A 19,628-nucleotide genomic window follows, 5' to 3' on the forward strand; every position below is an offset into this window, starting at 1 on the left:
TTGCAGGGAACATGTTTTGCGGGTCCAGTTTTCAGTCCAGAGAGCCAATAGACTGCAGCCCTGAAAGTAAGTTCTTCTGAAATATTATCTGCTCGAACTGTTTTAAAGGGTTTCTATGGAAAAGAAAAAGGAAAAAAAAAAAGCTGAGAGGGGAGGAAAGAGGGGCCGTCTCTCTTTCAGAGCTTTATTTCTCACTTTTTGAAGCTCCTAATTCTTATCCTCCCGAGAGCTGGAATTGCATTAGATTTCCATCACAGCTTCGAGGCCCGCCAGGAAACTTTGTGGAATGGGGAGGAATAGAAAACCCGTAAAGATTCATTATGATGGCAGGGAGAGTTCCATCCTATCTTTGCCGGGGGATGAGTGCATTTCAGACAAAGTTTGTTTTCGTCCTTCACCGTTTTAAAAGAAAAAGGATCCTGCTCGTTTGTTGGCGGTGCTTTGGTGTGTTTTGTAAGGCTGCAAATAGCCACCGACCAGGTCCATGCCTTTGCATTTCAATGAGCTGTGTTACGTCTGTGCTCTTCAGGTTGGGACCACGTTTGGACTGTAATTCTTTTCACCTGCTTGCCGTGGAAATTTGCGCTCTTCTTTTGCTTTCGGCCTTTGTCGGGATCGGTTTAATTCCTCCCCCCTCCCATCCGAAGTTTCCTTTCTTTTTTCCTCTTTGGGTTTCTTTCTTTTTCCTTACCCCCTCCTCCCCCCCCCCCCCCCCCCAATAATAAGATTTCCGTCGTTCGTTTCTACCATATGGAGACACCGAATGACCGCTGTTATGTCTCCAGCCTGGTTCGAAGCGCTACAAAAACATAATCAGAGAGGCTGCAGTTTGCATACAGACCCTTGCGAGCGTTATGGAACCCACCTACATGTCACAGCTTTGCTGCTCTCTCTCTCAGAGTGACACCGCTCTGGAAAAGATGGGCAGCAGGGCTTTTTCTTTTCCCCTTTGGAATAATAAACAAGTTAGCGGGGAAGGGCAAGGGAGCAGAGGCTGCCACAGCTCGGGGTTGGGTAGAGGAGGCACCGGGCTGCCCTCAGCTCCACGGGTGGGGACGCTCAGGTGGCCCCCGGAGCTCCTTGACCGCTCAGACTGAGAGCGATAAAGGAAACCTGGGGGTGGTTTACAAGGGGAACATCTGCAGGAGAGGTGAGGGGACGTTTGGGCAGCACCTGAACCAACTCACGTCCATCCCCACCTCCTCGTTCCTTTAGAAAAAATAAGAAAAAGAAAGAAAAAAAGAGTTCAAAGCGGAGGTATAGAGCTGGGGGGGGGGGGGGGGAGCAGTCTCAAGCTTATTTTTTTTCCTCCTTAGTGGGGATTTTCACGGTAAGACAACATTTGGTGGACACATGTCCGTCTCTTTTACACAAAGCAGAATGTCCCCCTTTTTGCACACTTTGGAGATTGCTTTTCCTTCCTCGGGCTGTTTTTCCTGTCCTGCTCCATGTGTCTCCTAATATCTTTGCGATCATCATTTGAACTCTCGGCTTGTCCCCTGACCAGTCTGGGGGTGGCCGATGCAGCCCTGAAAACCTCCGTTCTGAAACGCGTAAACCTAAATGCAAAAGCTGGATATTCAAGGAGGGGAAGGGAACCTTTCTGATTCAGCAGATAGGTTTTATTCTGAGCAGCCTGTTAAAGTCTGTGCGAGCTGCAGCCCTGCTTTTCAGTTGATAATAAAGGTGGTTTTTGGTTTTTTTTTTTTTTTTTTTTATGGGATCCTAAAAGCATTTCAATGGGATAGACTTGAAATGCGAATTTAGCACACAGACTGGATGGCTACAGACATTTTGTCTCTGCAGTGTGAGAGGCGCTCGGAGGTGTGGGGCTGTTGTGAGAGGTGTGAACCGTCCTGGGGTTAGAGCAGTGATGGGCCTGGTCGTTCTTAACCCTTCTGATCTGTAATAGCGACTAATAAGGATTTGGGCTAATTCTGGTGATGGTGATTGAGGAAAGAAGGGTGACATCCCTCCCCCTAGATATCTATCTGGAAATGTAACCTGACTACCAGTGCATGTGTGTACCCACCAACAACACGTTTCCACATTCATCCATCCACATATCTGTGTATCTGTCCATTCATCTGCCTCTCCCTTATCCCTCATCTGCATTCAGTTGCATCCACCCAAACGTATTTGTCTCTTAAGCAAACTTTCCTTCCAAATCCAGTCTGGTGATGCTAGGGATGAGGTTTTGATCTCAAGAACCACCATTTCTAATCATTTGGTGTAAGCAGCTTGTTATATCAAGGGGAAAAGATAACAGACCGAGCTATCCAGAGCAAAAGGAGACTGAAATGCTGTTTAGCTACAAGACATTGCAGCAAGGAGATACCTGTGTGGGCTACAACAGGTAATGCTAGCAGCAATCCTTTGCCACCCCTTTATTTTAGCACAGGGATGGCACTGGATCTGACACAGCAAAAGAGCAGCACTGGGGCTGTGTTGGTTGCTGGCACAACATATCACCCCCCCTCTCCTTCCCATCTATCTCTCACTTGAAACCCCACACTCTGTTCACTTTCTACCTGAATCACTGTACTGCTGTTTCCTTTTTGTTTGTTCTGCTAGGTTATTTTACAAGCTGGGGTTGGGGGGGGGGGGGATTTTTCTCCCCCTATATGGTGTCAACCTCCAGCTTCCTGTGAGACACAGGGAGGAATAATTGGCTCCCATTTTACAGCCTGGGAAGGAGCACAGGCTCAGCACAGGCTTCCCCCCTATCCTTTAAAGAAAAAAAAACCCTCCCTGTTGTTGATGGAAAGGAAGTATAAGGAGGATAAACAGGAAAGCAGAGCTCTGACCGTGCAGGTAGGTGGGGATTTTCCTTTGCATTTTTCATCCTTTCTCTCATTTCAGTGGCATACATCAGACATGGGGCAATTATTCCTTGCTGCAGAAGACAGAATAAATACAGAATGCTTTCATACAGGGTCTGTGTGCAGGGAGAATCTCTTGTACACGGTTACAATAGGCTCTGGTTTTGCAGACCTGCAGTTGTGCAGATCTTTATACTGTTGTTTTGGGTGCATATAAGGAGCAACTGAAACTCAAGGCCTCTCCAAAACTGAGCCTGGAGGTGGCTGAGTGTCTATTGGCTTCAAATATGCAAAGTCTACCAAACGCCTTGAGCATCCTCCCCACCAGCTCAGCCATTCCAGTGCAGTTTGAATGTCTCTGGCTTGTTACAAATGGGCACAACCAAGTCCACGTTTACCTTTCTTTTTTCTTTTTACTCTTTTCCTTCTCCCTTTGCCCTCTCTCCATCCCTGACTGTTTCCTTTCATTTAGTGAATAGTGTCTAAGCTCTAAGCTTCCCTGATTCTTTGGGGTTGGGGGGGGGAGAATACCCTAAAGCAGTTGTTTCTCACCCAAGAGCCATCACAGGCTTCACAGATTGAAAGAGCCGCGTTGAACATCTGTATTAATTACAGAGCCCTTTCACGCTGACTTTTGGAGCACGCACAGGCTGTGCCGTGTCCCCAGGGACCTATGCCAGGATGGGACCCTGACGCTGAAAGGCACTGATATGTGAGAGTGAAAAAGGCGAAATATCACCCAGAAGTACCCATTTGGTTCCCAGCCTCTTTCAAGCAATAAACGGGAGAGAAAACGCGTTTGTGAGTGACACAGAGATTTGGGGAGTGCTTCAGTGCAAAGCGGCTCAATATTGCAGTGCCATTGTCAGGCCATCTTGAACGTCATGGTTTATTTATTTTTATTACTTTATTTTTCTTTCTTTCTTTTATTTGCATATGTAGGGGTTATTTTTAAAGCCTTCGCTTATATCAGGGCTCCTTTGCTCTCTGAGGGGTAACAGTAAATAAAATTGAGTTCCACCCAGGTTTGAAAAGCTGCACCAAAAGAGTCAAAGCGGACTGAGATAGAAACGAAATCATAACAAAGAAACCCTACCAAAAAACACCCCCAAAACCTAAGTCCGCCAAGGTAACCGAGTTACAGATGTGCGCGATGGCTTATTTTATTCGTCAAAAAAGCGATTAAAAATCTGTTAAAGGATTTAATTAAGAGAACTAAATGAAAAGGAAGGGGCACAAATGAGTTGGAAGGGAAGGGGAAGGAAAAAAAAAAAAAAAAAGCGGAGCTATTCTAAACGATTAAATCGCCATTTTAACAGTATAATGGGGTTTGCATACTGAAAGGAGAAATCAGAGCTCATATCTCATCAATAATTCATAGGCAAGAGGGATCATTCCGAGGTCAGCAGACTTGTACAGCCCTGGATCCTCTCTCGGAGGAGAGGGTGAGCATCGTATCACCGCGCCCGGCCCCCGGGGGCTGCTGGGGCACCTTTTTAAGACAAACACGAGCTGCAGGGCCGCTGTTCTTCTCTTTCTTTCTCTTTTTCTCTTCTGTCTCTTTTTATTTTTTTCTCCTTTTCTCTCTTTCTCATTATCTTTCCCCCTCTCTCTTTTTCCTTCCCTTCTCCTCTCCTCTCCTCTCCTCTCCTCTCCTCTCCTCTCCTCTCCTCTCCTCTCCTCTCCTCTCCTCTCCTCTCCTCTCCTCTCCTCTCCTCTCCTCTCCTCTCCTCTCCTCTCCTCTCCTCTCCTCTCCTCTCCTCTCCTCTCCTCTCCTCTCCCCACAATCACCACAATGTTGTGATTATGCTTTAGAGAAGCCAAAGGGATCTCTTTTTCTTGTCCTTTTTTTCCTGTGTTTTCCCCTTCCATCCTTTCCTTTGGGCCATAGGGATGATGAAGGTTGGGAGGCTGTGGGTCCCTATCTACTTTGGTGGGGATGTGCTGGAGGCAGGATAGAGAAACTGCACTGCTCAGCCTCTAATTCTTTTATTTCACTCTATTAAAGGGAAGAATCCGATTATTTATCTATTTCTTTTCAACAGCCCCTTAAATTACCCTATCCTGAACACACAGCGACCTCTCCAAGCAGGAAAGCTTTCAGGGGAGGCCATCTTCCCCGCTCCAGATCTGCTCCCCAAACCTCTTTCCCTCCCCCACAGCTGAATTTCATCTGAGAAATTGCTCTTTCTTCCCCCCATCCCATCCCCCCCGCTCCAACCTCTTCATCTTTTTTTTTTCTTTATTCTTATTACACGTCCGACCTGAAGGGAACACAAGCTGACGGGATTATTTTAAATCCTTTTGATAAAGGTCTTTCCACAATTAGGGAACTCGAAAAGGACTTTCTTGGGGGTTTGGCTCCTCCTCTGGATTCTCTTTCCACTCTTGGAATGGATTTAAGAATGAAACTTTCTTTCAGGCCGTGGCTTTTTCGGTGTTTGAGCTGACTTTCCCCCATATTTTCTGTCCTAATGTAAAATAAATGATATTTGGAAGGAGGTTGATAACCTAACTTGAAAGGTGTCCACCCTGTGTAGTTTTTCCGTGTTCTGTTACCCTAAATAGCTTTAAAAAGAAACTATTTTGACAGCGAGCGTTGAAAGAATAAGACTAGTTCGAGGGTTTTTTCCCTTTGATTTATCTCTTTTTAACATGTGCATGTGTGTGTATGTATATATATATACACATACATATATACCCTTCAAGTCAAAACAAATTACTGCATTAGGATTCTGGAAAGGGACGTTTGCTTGGTGGCAAATCGGGGATGTGTTTATGCAGGGAGGCTCCGTGAGAGCTCGGGTGGGGAATCGGGGCTCAGGGGAGTGGAGCGGGGGGGAAAGAGACCCGGTCGGGAGGGTTGTGTAAGAGCGTCTCGCCTGTAACGTCCCCAAGCAGCCAGCAGAGCTCGCTTCAGACCAAGTTCACTGCCAGGAGGGCCGGGGCCGGAGCGGGGCTCGCTCGGCGCCACCGGGCCGGGCCGGGTCGGATCGGGAGAGGAGCGGTTCTCCGGGGCCTCCCGCAGCGCTCCGGCTCCGCTTGGGCGGCCCCAGTGATGCTCAGCACTGAGAACTGTGAGCTGCAAAAATGGGCATAGCAGCATTCCTCCTGGTTTTGCCTCTAAAAAAGGGAGGGAAGGAAAAAGAACTGGGGGGAAGAAGAAAGGAGGGAGAGAAAGAAAAAGGAAAGGATTTGGAGAGGAGAGGAGAGGAGAGGAGAGGAGAGGAGAGGAGAGGAGAGGAGAGGAGAGGAGAGGAGAGGAGAGGAGAGGAGAGGAGAGAGAGGAGAGGAGAGGAGAGGAGAGGAGAGGAGAGGAGAGGAGAGGAGAGGAGAGGAGAGGAGAGGAGAGGAGAAAAAAAATAAATGAAAAAAGGAAAAATAGAAAAGAGGGAGAGAATAAATTAAAAAAGAAGAGGAAGAAAAGGGGGGGTGGGGGGTGGGGGAAGAAAAGGAAAAAGAAGAGAAAAAAAAAATCCCCGACAAGCCAGAAGAGGCAAATTGGTTCAGTAACAGCTCACCCAGGTGAAGTACCAAATGTAAAAGAAATAATTCAAAGTCGGATTAATCCAGCTGCATTTTAAGGGACGTGATTTGTTTTGTTTTTCTCCTGTTCTTCTGAATATAAGCCACAACAAAAGGAGATATGGGGGCACGTTGGGGGAGAGGAAGAAAGTTTGAGCAGTGCAAGGCAGCACGGGGTGAACTAGAGATAAACATCTGATGTTTGCAGAAGTCTAAAGTTGTTTAGTTTTTGCTTTGTCGTCCTCCCCACCACCACCACAAAAAAGGAGAATTTACGACTCGAAATAAATAAAATAGGGAGATCATTGTGCCGTTCGTTTGCAGAGACGTATAAAGTAACTCTGGTCTTGGGGGCTTGTTAGTACAGCATTATGGCTCGAGGGGTCAAAAAGTTGAGGGTCAAAAGTTTACGCTGTGCGTGACTCGGTCCTGTGTATAACCCTGATAGACTGATGTCAGTGTGAGAAAAAAAAAGGCAGAAAGAAAGCGGGGAGGGGGGTCGGGGTGGGAGGGGGGGGGGGCGAGGTGGGAGGAAGAGTCTCTGCTTATGGTGGAGATGGGAGAATACGATCGCTGAGGGGGGAGAAGAAAAAGGTGAGGGATTGGGGTGGGTGTCGATAGGGAACGGGGCAGAAAGAGCTGGGTTTACGGAGAGGAAACGTTGAGAGTCTGAGTATTTTTACTAAGATAACACTTGGAACGCTATTTAGAGTCAAATTAACAGAATATAGAGGGAAATGGCATTGATTAAATCCAATTACGCCGAGGTCCCTATAGGATATTAACGCAAGCAGTTAAGAAATAATTTTCATTCCAGCGTCAGTTCTGTTTGGATAGGGTTTAAATTATACCGAAGGAGAAAAACAAAACAGCAAAGTGTGCCAAAAAGAAGTGCGGTGAGAGATGGGTTCTAACGCAGCCCCTCGGGAGCCCTTCCCCGGTGCTCGAGTTAAGCTGTGCCCCCCCTCCAAGAGCTCCCAAGCCACAGCCCAACATTTGGACCAGGGAGACGATAGGGAAGAGAAAACCCAAAACGAAACAAAACCAATCCAAACTCACAGCGCAAAACCGAACGCACCAAACAGCGACAAACCGCGGAATGACGGCCGCGATTGACTCCGTCTCTCCGCCTCAACCGCGTGAAATGTGGGATAATGAAATATAGGGGAAATCAATGAGCTGAGGGCTGGAAAATACTCAATTTATGTACGTAAAGCCTCCTTAAAGTGCCCGTTTCGTCGCTCTGTCCGGGTTAGTGCAGTTAATTCCGCCTTGCAGCACGCGTTCCGTCGGAACAGGGCTGCAATGTTTTCTATTTCTTCCTTGAAATGTGACTCCACTCCGGTCCTTGCAACAGTTTAATGAACTGATATAATAAATATTTCCCTTGGCATTTCAAAGTTATTTCTGCTCTGCCAGACTCGGAACCCTCCAAACTCTAAATATTATTTGCACTGGGACCGGGGAAGATCCTTTCAATCGCTCCTTAAGCAAACAGTGGAGACAAGGCAAACTCTACTGGAAAAAAAAAAGCCCTGTAAATCTGCTTATTTTTTGTATTCCCCCTCTTACACCCCCTCCCCCCCCGGCTTTTAAATATTTTCAGTGACTAAATACTTCTAACAAGGGTCATTTTTCTTGCAAGAGAAAGAGAGAATATTAGAGCCCTGGGAAAGGCGTTCTGGAAAATCCATTTGCTTTCCCGATGCCGATATATTCATAGAGTGGGTGAAATTCAAGAGAACGGAAAGCGTTTTGTTTCGCGTGATAAGGCTCGGGTTTAATTAATTGCCGTGAATTTGCTTGGTATTTATAAAATATCACTGTATAAGGGCTACCGTTTAGTTGTAACTTGGGTGATCCATCTCTTCGCCCTTGTAATTACTATACTTATCTCTCTAGAACAGTCATTTCTACTTCAGGTTTATAGAACAGGTAATGGATAATAAAGGCCATTTGTTTTCGGGATATTAAAACAAGCAGGTATAATTTCACAGCAATAAAAAGAAACACCTCCCAACTTTCCTTATAATATTCACTCCTACATCATAACGTTTAACTTTCAATTTAGGAATAGGCGTCTGCGCGTTCATTGGAAGCGGGTTCATTTGGAGGGATGTAAAGAGAGAGCGAGGGAAGGAGGGGAGGAGAAAGGGAGGAAATTAAAGGTATCATTTTCAAGGATATTTCTAATTTATCTCCTTTGCTCCGGACTCGGCCTGGGGGTGAGGGTCTCTAAGTTCTGAGAATACAATTCAGAGTGGATTTGCTTGCCCTTTTGGGTGGCTGGGGTTTTTTTTTTGGCAAGACAATCCATCCGAGTGTGCTTTTTAATCCCGATTTACTTTTCAACGGAGCTCTTTAATCAAGGGGAGGAACGCCGTGTTGGGGCTGGTGGTGTGAAGGCGGAGATCAATGGGAGCGCTCCCCTCCATCCCCTCGGGGAACCCCTGCAACGCTGCACACCCCCCCCCCCCCCTCGCATCCTACGCGCTGCCCGGGGCGCGATTTTTAAACGTTGGCTAAATAATAGCAATAATAACCATAAGAATAATACAAAACATCGCTGGTAATAGATTCACAAAAACAAGTAAAGCTTAAATCTTCGTTTTCCTGTTAGAAAACAGGTGTGGGAGGATCGTTTCTAACCCCATAACCACTATTAGTGTTGTTTTCTATCTCAGCTTCGGTCGAGGTGCCGATAGCTCCTTATTAAAAAGTTCTGCTTTACAGCTCAGATATCCCACTTGAACAAATGAAACTTTGCAGGGAGGATAAAAAACCAGATTGGCAATGGCCATACATCCCCTAAAAACTATTTTAAACCACTTCGAATATTGAAAAAAGCGCGCAGGCACCGTGAGGCCGGGGGAAGCGCAAAGTTGCGCGGGGGGCGAAGGGGAGCGGAGCTGCGCGGGGTGAAGCGCGGGTCAGTGCGGCTCTCGGCGGCGGCCGCCGCGCCGCGGACACGCCTCGCTGTTTAACAAAGACTGACAAACTATGAGATTAATACCAAAACTTGCGGGTTTCCCACCCCAAAATGCGCAGAGGGCCTCCTGGCGCTGCCAGCGGCGGTTCCGCTCGCCTGTGGGGACAATGGGGGTTTATACTGGGGGCGGGGGGGGGGTGGGGGGCTGGGGGGAGGGGGACCAACAATCCCGACCGAAAGAAAAAATAGAAGAGAGAGAGAGAGAGAAAGAAGAAGAAGAGAGAGAAATTAGTGTTCTTATCGAGAAATAATCTCCTTGAAAAGGCAACACGGGGAGAGAGAGCAGAATAGCCCGGGTTGGGTGGGGTTCCGGGGTAGGGGTGCTGGGTTTTAGGGGATTTCTCTCTGTTTCCGCCTTCAAAGCCTTACCAACTCCTGAGGGAACCTCCTCACCCCCCTCGGGGTTACCCTAAGGAAAGGACCACGTTTGCCGAGGTAGGTACCGCCGGCGGCGTTACACCTGGGCGGGGGGCGGCCCCCTCAGTGCCCCCTCTTCGGGGAGAGATAGAGGAGAGGCGACAAAAGAGCAGCTCAGCAGCGGGAGTGCGTCTGTAAGGAGAGGTTTAATAAAGCCCTGCGTTGGCAGGTGCCTTAGGGTGGTTTGGAGGAGGGTGAGGGATCTCCCCCTGACTCCTTTGGGGGGCAGAAGATAGGGGAACCCCCCCCTCCCCCCCAACCATCACCACCACACTTCCCCCTCAACCCGAGCTGAGCCCACTTTGAAATGGAAAAGAGCCCAGAGAGATCCGCCGTGAGAAACTTCCGCAACGTGGGGAGGTTGGGGGACGAAAGGTGTGCGAAGGGAGGGGGTTTATGTGGGGGGGGGGGGGGGGGAAACGAGGGGAGCCTTTTAATTTGGGATCACAGCGGCGGGTGTGAGATCTCTTGGAGGTGTGGTGGTGGGGGGAAGAATTGTGGTAGACGCTAGGGGTGCTGGTTTGCTGGCACCAAACCCCTTTTGTCATTGGAAAGGAGAATTAAAACGGATTTACTATTTTTTTTTTCTTTCCAAAGAATGTTTGAAGAGGTTAAAATTAGGGAATACAGGCCCCAGTTATTTCTAGTCGGGCTCTTAGCCGCGGTTAGGAGGTCTCTACGGTCCTCGGCCGTGAAGAAATACAATAAAATAAATCAGGGAGGAATTGAAAAGAAGGAATAAAATTTAAGAGAAAAAGAACTCTGATGGGATTCGTTCAGACGAATTGTTTTATGGCTTCCATCTACGCGTCGTACGAGCAGATTTGGTTTGGCTCCTTACTTTTATGGCAGGTTTTTAGAGGGGGAGGTAAATCGTAGGGGTTGCTACCTGATCCCATTGTAGGTGCGGGTTGGAGCTGCTCTGTACGGAACGGCATCAGGAGAGCTCTAAGCTCCTTTCACTCGAAATCTCCGTTTATTTTCTATGTGTGTGGGGTGGTTTGAGGCTGCCCTAAGGGCGTTTGTTCCCAGTTCTCAAAATACGGCTTCGCCGATTTGGCGTTTGGACGTTTTATCGCGAATAATCGACCGCTCCCCTTTAAAGTACCTGAAAAATATCAGGGCAGCGCGTGTCCCATTAGGGATGCAGTGGGACTTTCTTTCTTGGTCATAACTACATTTTTTATAGGCCAAAAAGCTAAAAAACACGGGCATTTAGAGCTATATTTCAGATATTTTTCATGGGTGTGGGGAAATGCATTTCTCTTCCACGTTTAAAGGAAGAGGAAAGGCGGCGTTTCTGTGCCAACATCACTCATTTCAATACAATTAATACAGGAGAAAGTTGACCCACCCCCCCAAAAAAAAGAACTCTCCCTTTTGAAATAGGGAAATAAAACGCACTACTTTTAATCTCTTCGGCACCGGGAATTTTAAACGAAATCTCAACACGATGCTACCCTCATTAGTTCCGAATGAGGGTTCATTACCTAGACAGTATGAATATTTTATTGCTTTATATCCCTTTTATTTTCGGAAATGAAACGCCTTTGATCTTTTTCTCGGGTTGTAAAAAGAATTGCCTGTCATATGGGGGGGGGGGTGAGGGGGGAGCGCACACAAAAACCTGTCGTCCCATCTGCCTTTACATTCTGTATTTCTTTTCATCTGGTTCTTTCCTCATCTTCCTTTTCTTTTTCTTTTGCTGTAACATCCATATACACTTTCTCCTCTCACTCAATCCCAGCCCCAAATCCTCGGCTGTGCCCCGAGAACGAAAAACGGACGGAATCGGAGCGTAATTAGGCGGATCTCACGGAATGAGGCGAAAACGGAGCCGAGGGGATTTACTTTTAAAGTCCGATTCTTTCTATTAGGGTCCGTTCGCGTTGCACACTCCGCACACGAACCCGTGGTGCGGCAAAGCAATAAACTACTGAGTAAAGAGATGGAAAAAGGGAGGTAGAAAAGCTCCGGCTTCCTAACCTACTCTCAGCTGATCGCATAGAGAGATGATGCTTCAATTCCTTTTCCTTCCTCCGAAGACTGAACATTTTCACCATCGTTATCTATAGATGAAATCTCGATCTCTAGAGTTGCAAAACTTTAGCCCTCCTCCTGCCCACCCCCATTCCCCCAACCCCCTCTCAGAAGAGAATTATGACAGTAGCGAAGATCTCTGACCGAGGAGGATGCATCTGTCTTCTATATGTACCCTGTAGATCCGAATTTGTGTAAAGGAAGTTGGGTCACAAATTCGTATCTAGGGGAATATGTAGTTGACACAAACACTACAGGTCACAATTCCAGAAGGCATTAAAACAAAAAACCAAAACACACCCCCAGAACACTAAATAAAAGGGTGAAAACAAGGTCTTAACCAGAAACTGCTTTTATGGCTGGTAAGAAATCCTTTGGATTTGACCTTAGCTCAACTCTCGAGTTCCTGCGATAAACTTTATCATCACTTCCAGATAAAATCTGAGCTGCAAAGATGTGGGGGTGGGGAGGGTAAGAGGGAGGGGGAGAAGGGGGGCGTATTGCTGCGATCTGAGGGCTCGGATCTGCTTTGCTTTACTTCTTGCGATCACCGAATTTCCGCCGCAAAATAAATAATATATCGCTCCGCATCGCTCCGCGCTGTTCGTGTCGCGGGGAAAAAAAAAACCCGAATAGGAAGATTTCGGGACGGCTTTTGCAAAGCATCTCTGAGCTCCGGCTTTTAACGGGTCTTTATGACAAGAAGGGCGAGGCGGAGACGCGGGAGGATTTAGGTTCGTTCCCTTTTGTAATTGCTCATCAAGCCCCTGATTGCTCGCTCGGAGGAAGGGCTCCCTTTTCCATCGGTGCGTGGGAAACGGTCAATCTTATAGCATTGCTAAATGTGATTTAGGAGAGCGGGTACCCCGAATTAGCTGATGAATTTCCTATCGATCCCAAAGAAGCCCTATTCATCTCTGCCAGGCTCGGGGCTCAATGTCCCTCCTCGCACCACCTTAGCAAGGAACGAGGTGAGAACATCACCCGGATCAACCGCAGCCCTCAACAGCATGATAAAAAATAGATCGTACCCCCTTAATTTTGCTATATTTTTTCCGAGGGGGGGAGGAGGGGAAAGGGGGATTTTTTGCTGTTTGTTTGTTTCCCATCCCCTTCCCCGCCCCCCCGCCCCCAAAGCAGGACACACCCCCGAGGGGTGTGGGCAGGGGGGGGTGAGGTTGGGGGGGGGACACCGCTCTTCGCCCGCGGGGCGCTGAGGAGCGAGGGGACAGCGGGGCCCGGAGAACGGGAGAACGGGGCCGGAGGGGAGCGGGCGCCCCCGGCCGCCTCCCCGGGGATGCTCCGGGCCCCGGGAGAGCCCGTGCCGGGCAGATTTCCTTATCCGGGGATCGCAGGCCATCTCGCCATTGGCCCGTTCTGTCACATGGACTCCAACTTTGTTCACTTGACAGTAAGTAGGAGGGTTTCACGAAACAGGAAAACGAGTAAAGGGGGGACAGGAATAAATTTTAGGAAATATATATATATATATATATATATTTCGTGTGTGCAATTCTAAGAAATTAATGGCCATGAGCTCGTTTTTGATCAACTCCAACTATGTGGACCCCAAGTTCCCACCCTGTGAAGAGTATTCCCACAGCGATTACCTTCCCAATCACTCGCCGGAATATTACAGCAGCCAGAGGCGAGAGAGCACTTTCCAACATGAAGCGATGTACCAGCCGCGGTCAGCATGCAGCGAGCAGCTCTACCCGTCCTGTCAGAGCTCCGGGCACCAAGCAGCGGTGTTATCCCCCCGGGGTCATGTCCATCCTCCGGCCGGACTGCAGAGCCATCTCTCTGAGCCAAACCATCCCTGCGAGCCGGGCACCCCCAGCCCTCCACCCTCCTGCAGCCAAAACTCTCTGAACCAAAGCCCTTCCAATTCCTCTTGCAAAGAGCCGGTAGTTTACCCCTGGATGAAAAAAGTCCATGTAAGCACGGGTAAGTGAACTAAAGTGGCTTTGCTTTATACTAAGTAGCACCTCAAAGTCTTGTAGAAATCTTATTGCACCAGTTGTAAAATAACCATTCGTGGAGATTTACGATCGCCTGTTTGCAGAGCGGTATAATTACATCCTCCATAAATTTTTATTGCTCTGCTTGGCCATGTGCCTTTGAAGTCTCTGTTACCATCCTCCTCCAATTTCTTGCAGGCTACTTCTTTTTTTTTTTAATGGCAGTTGAATCTTCATAAGTTAAATTTTATGTTTTTCGTAATTTGTATTTAAGTGGCGGGTTGAGTAAACTTTTACTATTTTCCCTTCCTTTCCTTTCACCTTTTTTCCCCCCCATTCTTCTTCTTTTTTTGGTGCATGTGTGGTATTCAATATAAAAGGGAGCGTGTCTGCTCCTCTGTGTGCACGCGTACAGGGGAAAACTTGAAAGATTTAGGGATAATAGAGCGATGCCCGAGTAGTGGTGTGTATATATGAGTGCATACACACGTAGAGGGCATGGAAAATGTGGCTGGGGGACCTTATAAAAACGTTTGGACAGGAATACACGTCAAGCAACGAGGCTGGAGGTGGAGATTTGGAGATAGGCTCCGGGTGTATTTTTAGATTTGAGCTGTATTTCTTTAGTATTTCCCCCCGCCGAAAGAATGTGCGATGCTTTTGGAGGGGGGGTAGGTGTAGGGGGGGGGGGGAGAGGACCCATTAAAGGAACAGCTCAGTAATTCTTCTGCTCTTTTGTTGTGTTGTTTTTCTTTTTCTTTTTCCCCCTCCTTTGTGTTTGATCAGTAAACCCCAATTATTCAGGAGGGGAACCGAAACGCTCTCGCACAGCCTACACCAGGCAGCAGGTCCTGGAGCTGGAGAAGGAATTCCACTATAACCGCTATCTCACCCGGAGGCGGAGGGTCGAAATCGCCCATTCCCTTTGCCTCTCCGAACGCCAGATCAAAATCTGGTTCCAGAACAGGAGGATGAAATGGAAGAAAGACCACAAGTTACCCAACACCAAGATCAGGTCTAACCCTTCCAACTCCTCCGCCAGCCTGCAGATCCCACCGGCAGCTTCTCAAAGCCGATCCAGCGGACCAGCCAGCAGCCTATAACTATTCCCTGTATGGACGGGGTGTGAGTGCTCGTGGGTGTGATTGTGAGTGTGAGTGTGTGTAGGGAACACGGGAGAATGGTGGGGGTTTTTTTAATGCTCTGAGAAGAGAAGGAAGGAGGGGTGCTTTTTTAATTTATAAGGGGGAACAGAGAGAAGCTCAGCTCCAACAAAGCAGAGCCGTGCTGCTGTGCCCCTCTTCCATTAGAAGAAGGCTGTAGATAGTAGTTTTCAGATTTGGCTAAGATGGATCCTTGTTTCATCTTTAATCACGCCAAGCTCTGCCCCATTTGTCATGTTTACTCTCCCGTACAAAGGATGGACCTTATGTCTGCTATTACCTCGACAACCAGCGTTCACTTTAATAAATGAGGCTCAGTTTCTTCAAGACGAACTGGATTCCCCCCCCCCAGACCCCCTTTTTTTTTTGTCCTTTTCTTTTTTTTTTCCTATTTTTTTTCCTCCTTTTCCCCCCACCCTTTATCTCCTACCGAACGTTTTTAACCCAGATATCCCAAAGATCCGCGGTGGAGAAAACCAAGAGAACCGACAGCAAAATTCCCCGGAGTGCAGACGGGGAACGGAGCTCTCGGACATTGGGGGGGGGGGGGGGAGGGTGGAAGGGACCCCTGGAAAAAGAAATACCCCTAAAATGAGGCCAAGTGGGTAGTGGACAAAGAAACCTAGAGAATGAACACTTCAGCGGGACCCCCCCTCGCCGTTTTTGAGTCCAGCAGGTTAATTGCTCAACTTGTAAGACTGGGGGTGCAAAAGGGGGGTGGGGGTGGGAAAGGGGAGACGGGAAAGCAAAGGATTTAGGTTAGGAACGTGGCGATAAGCGGCGGCACCTGAACTCGGCCCTGCAGCCCGGTTGGTGGGTGGGGGCGGGGGGGAGCCCCCTCTCCCCCTCTCAACCCAGTTTTTGTACGGAGACTGTGAATTTCAGACCCCCGGCAGAAGAGGAAGGGGGTTGTGATTGAGGAGGGGGGGGGGGTTGTCTCTCTTCGGGTGAGCGGTTGGGGAAAGAGGGGGCTCTGCTGAGCCCCCCCCATCCCCCCGACAGACTCCATTACCTCCTTTTGTCCTTTGCGATGTCCACGATTAAGTGTAAATAGCCGAGAAAAGCCAAAAAAAAAAAAAAAAAGAAGTTAAAAAAGAACAACAATAACAATTGGAAATAAATTTGTGTTTTCTTTTTCTTTGTGAACCCGATCCCGTGTGGTCTGTTCGGTTGTTTGGGGGTTATTCTTTTTAGGGGGGGGGGGGGGTGAGGAGGTGGGGGGGAAGGGTATCTTTTTATTCAGACGGAGAAGGCTAAAAATATGTATTAAAGAAATTAATTAAAAAGCACCTCGCTTTTATTTATTTGTCGGTTTGGTTATTGTTGCTGTTGTTATTTTGCAGGGATTTCTGTTGTCAGCGGCGCTCCGTAATGAAAACAAAGGATGTTTGACTATGGGGTATATCAGCCTTAAGTACTGCTAAGCCTTACATATGATGATTTATTTATTCTAAGCATATATTAATACGCTCTTCCCAAACTGGTCCCAGACAAACAGAGGCAGTCATTAGCGCTTTGCTTTGCTGGAAGGAATGGATGCAGAGCTGTATTTCTCTAGAGACGCTACTGGAGTTTAAAAAAAAAAAAAAAAGAAAGAAATTACAAAAAAAAAAATCTAAGCCAACCCTTTCTCTGAGGTAGTTAATGCATTAATGAGTCTAATTTCTGCACAGATGTTTCTCGGTGTTTGCAGGTTTTCTGTGTATTTTTATATTACAAAGGAGCTGGCTCCTGCGATAGCTCACAGCCTGACAAGCAAATAGATAATCAAGAAGACAAATGGCTCCTTTTGTGCGCCGCAGCTCTTGTATTAATTTTCATTTTCTTTCTCATAGAAAGTATCGAAAATACTGTTCAGGACGAAATAACATCCCGGTTCAAAGTTAAAAAGAAAAGAAAGAACAGAGAGAAAGAAAAGGTGGAAGAGCGAGAGAAAAGGGGAGAGAGAGAGAAAGAAAGAGAGACAGAAAGAGAGACAGAAAGAGAGAAAAAGAGAGAGAGAGAAAGGAAGGAAGAAAGAGAGAAGGGAAGGAAGGAAGAAAGAGAGAAGGGAAGGAAGGAAGGAAGGAAGGAAGGAAGGAAGGAAGGAAGGAAGGAAGGAAGGAAGGAAGGAAGGAAGGAAGGAAGGAAGGAAGGAAGGAAGGAAGGAAGGAAGGAAGGAAGGAAGAGGAAGGAAGAAGGAAGGAAGGAAGGAAGGAAGGAAGGAAGGAAGGAAGGAAGGAAGGAAGGAAGGAAGGAAGGAAGGAAGGAAGGAAGGAAGGAAGGAAGGAAGGAAGGAAGGAAGGAAGGAAGGAAGGAAGGAAGGAAGGAAGGAAGGAAGGAAGGAAGGAAGGAAGGAAAAGAGAGAGGAAAGAGAGAAAGAGAGAGGAAGAGAGAGAGAAAGAAAGAAAGAAAGAAAGAAAGAAAGAAAGAAAGAAAGAAAGAAAGAAAGAAAGAAAAGAAAGAAAGAAAGAAAGAAAGAAAGAAAGAAAGAAAGAAAGAAAGAAAGAAAGAAAGAAAAAGGAAGAAAGGAAGAAAGAAAGGAGTGAAAACCTATTGTATGGAGGGGGGGTTAAGGGAGGGGGGCTGGGCTCGCAGCAGCTGAAGGAAATGATTTTTCTTTAAAAATAAAACGGCTTTCGTTTATTTGTTTCTGGAATTCTCCGGGACACCCTCCCCCCCCCCCCCCCAGCAATAACGAAGTACCCCCCCCCCCCTCCCTGCATCGCTCCCGAACAAAGGATGGAGCTGCTGTGTTTAAAGGCAGGCGATGTCTGTGCGCTCTTCCCTTATTTGCAGTCATTCTCTGCGCGATCACCGCTCAAATAAATGCCTACCACAGTGCCCCCCCTTCTTCCCCCCCACCCCACCCCCCACCCCAAAAAAAAAGAGAAGAAAAAACAACCCAAAAAAGAGCCGTTGTATTTCTTTTTGTATCGACATTTTCAAACGTTAAAATAATATTAGCGCAGTGACAGGGGTCGGGTCTGTGACACGTTCAGATGGAGAAGAAAAGGATTTATGGGTGTTTTTGGGGTCGGCTATCGCAATTGTGAAGATAGCAGCAGAGAACGCGTAAAGCTTCTTTATTTTTATATTTATTTTATTATTATTATTATTTCTTCCCAGGGTGGATTTCAGGGCCTGTTGTCGTATGGCAGTGCCGGAGGTGGGGGTGAATTTTTGCTTGCTGGTGCGTTTTATTTGTGCGTTTCTAGCTTTGATGTGTTGTGGGGGTAAAACCAAACCCTAAAGGGTGTTACGTTGGAGATAGTGAAGAGATGGAAGGGATCGTTCTTAAAAAAAAAAAAGCATATGCTTCCAGGAATGCGGGGTCTATAGAGGCAAATCAAAGCTGGAAAGTATGAATAGAATAGAAGGGGGAGAAAAGAAGATTTCTATAGGACCTAAAAGTTCACAGCCATTATAAGCAGACAGAAGCCAAGAAAAATGCGAGAATTATACAGAAAATCATTAATCACTTCTTTTCTTTAAATACTTATCCTTTTCCCATTGTTATTCAACAGCAAATCTCCGCAGACCGTCTGTTGGGGAAAAAGCACCCGGAGTTCGACCAGAATCTTCAGGGGAAATAATATTACTAATAATAAAATCTGGATCGTAAAGGTGAAAGCTTTATATTTGGGGGAGAAAACCCAAATCCTCACCCAAGTCCCCCCTCCCCCAGACCTCTCACTTTGGAAGAAACCACCCAAACCATGAGGGCCGTCTCTGGGGCGTTGGAAAAAGGATGTGGGAGCGAACCAGGTAACAGAGCTGCTCTCTTGGCATGCATTTCTGATCGTTTTATTGCCTCCTTTCACCAGAAAGTTCGGGGAAAGCAAAAGGACGACAACAACAACAGCAACAAAAAAAAAAAAGAGAGAGAGAAAGAAGGGGGGAAAATGGGCAGAGAGAAAACCAACACGTGAATGCTCGTGCGGGGTTTTCCTTCTGTTTTTGCTGTTTATTGTGACCAAGCAGGGACGTTTGCGAGCTGTTGCGGGAGAGTTTTCCACCTCGAGTTTCCTCCTCTGCCCCTCGGGGCTGCTCGTGTCCCCCCTCCGTGTTTTGGGGGAGATTCCCTCATATTTCTTCTTTTCTTTCTTTTTATGTTTTCTTTTGTTTTTCTCCTCCCTCTTTTCTTTCTCTCTCTCTTTTTAAAATATCACCTCTTTTTTTCCTGTTATTTATTTTATTTATTCCCCCCCTCGCCTCCCCCCCCGCCCCCCCCCCAACCTTTTAATGTCCTCCCTGTTCATGTCCACGCAGGGAAATGCTTTGCAAAAAGGTCCTAAGGATTCGGGGCTGTGGTGGAGCGATGGGGATGTGGCTGCTATAGAGGGACGGAGGGGACACTTGGGGTGTCCCGGAGGTGCCCCATAGCTCGGCCACATCTCTGCCACGGGGAATTGGTGGCTGTAAAGCAGGAGAGGCAAAACTCAGAGCCTGAAGCGGCTTTCGGGAGCTGAGAGTTCACTCAGAGGACACGTTTTCTGGGCGATTAGCTGTGTATTACGGGCAGGGGCTGACCTCGCAAACCCCTTGACCTCCCCGAGGCCGGACATTGTGCGGCCAGTGGCTTCAGCCCGGACTGCGGGGAAATCCGCGTGTGCGGAGCGGCCCTGTGTGCCCCCGAGCAGCGGCGGGGAAGGTGGGAAAAGACCGGGAGCGCCGTCATTCTGTTCAGCACAGGATTATTTGTTGGTGTGGAGGTTTTTGGCCTCATACT

At 47.5% G+C, this 19,628-nt stretch overlaps 2 protein-coding genes across 12 annotated transcripts in view; both read left to right on the top strand.

Moving 5' to 3' along the window:
• Nucleotides 1-19,628, top strand: part of HOXB3 (homeobox B3) — a 59,489-nt gene that overhangs the window by 16,419 nt on the left and 23,442 nt on the right. For 5 of the 10 annotated variants that reach the window (XM_085532259.1, XM_085532258.1, XM_032449396.2 and 2 more), the window contains exon 1: nt 18,424-18,664. The exons of 1 other annotated variant lie outside the window; for it this stretch is intronic. The gene's annotated coding sequence lies outside the window, so the exon portion shown is untranslated. Of the gene's footprint in view, nt 1-18,423; nt 18,665-19,628 lie in introns of those variants that run through there. 4 more of the 10 variants (XR_014940753.1, XM_085532246.1, XM_085532245.1 and 1 more) reach the window with 2 other exon arrangements.
• HOXB4 (homeobox B4) lies at nt 12,962-16,063 on the top strand. Of its 2 annotated transcripts, none has more exons than XM_085532276.1 (3): nt 12,962-13,204; nt 13,314-13,740; nt 14,541-16,063. In XM_085532276.1, the coding sequence occupies exons 1-3, from the start codon at nt 13,091-13,093 to the stop codon at nt 14,855-14,857; spliced, it is 858 nt and encodes a 285-aa protein (XP_085388402.1). In that variant the 5' UTR covers nt 12,962-13,090; the 3' UTR covers nt 14,858-16,063. The 2 variants fall into 2 exon arrangements, with proteins under 2 accessions (XP_085388402.1, XP_085388401.1); XM_085532275.1 differs by having other exon boundaries at nt 13,067-13,204; nt 13,433-13,740.

The sequence above is a fragment of the Coturnix japonica genome, unplaced genomic scaffold (assembly GCF_054131305.1).
Source record: "Coturnix japonica strain WE unplaced genomic scaffold, WE-NBRP24 Scf049, whole genome shotgun sequence".
NCBI lineage: Eukaryota > Metazoa > Chordata > Aves > Galliformes > Phasianidae > Coturnix > Coturnix japonica.

What these genes read in the sequence shown, in the direction of transcription:
- HOXB4 (XM_085532276.1), top strand. Translation starts at nt 13,091, where the DNA reads ATGCTCCGGGCCCCGGGAGAGCCCGTGCCGGGCAGATTTCCTTATCCG. An exon ending in CCAACTTTGTTCACTTGACA is followed by an intron (nt 13,205 to 13,313) that starts GTAAGTAGGAGG and finishes TGCAATTCTAAG; the next exon opens with AAATTAATGGCCATGAGCTC. An exon ending in AAAAGTCCATGTAAGCACGG is followed by an intron (nt 13,741 to 14,540) that starts GTAAGTGAACTA and finishes GTGTTTGATCAG; the next exon opens with TAAACCCCAATTATTCAGGA.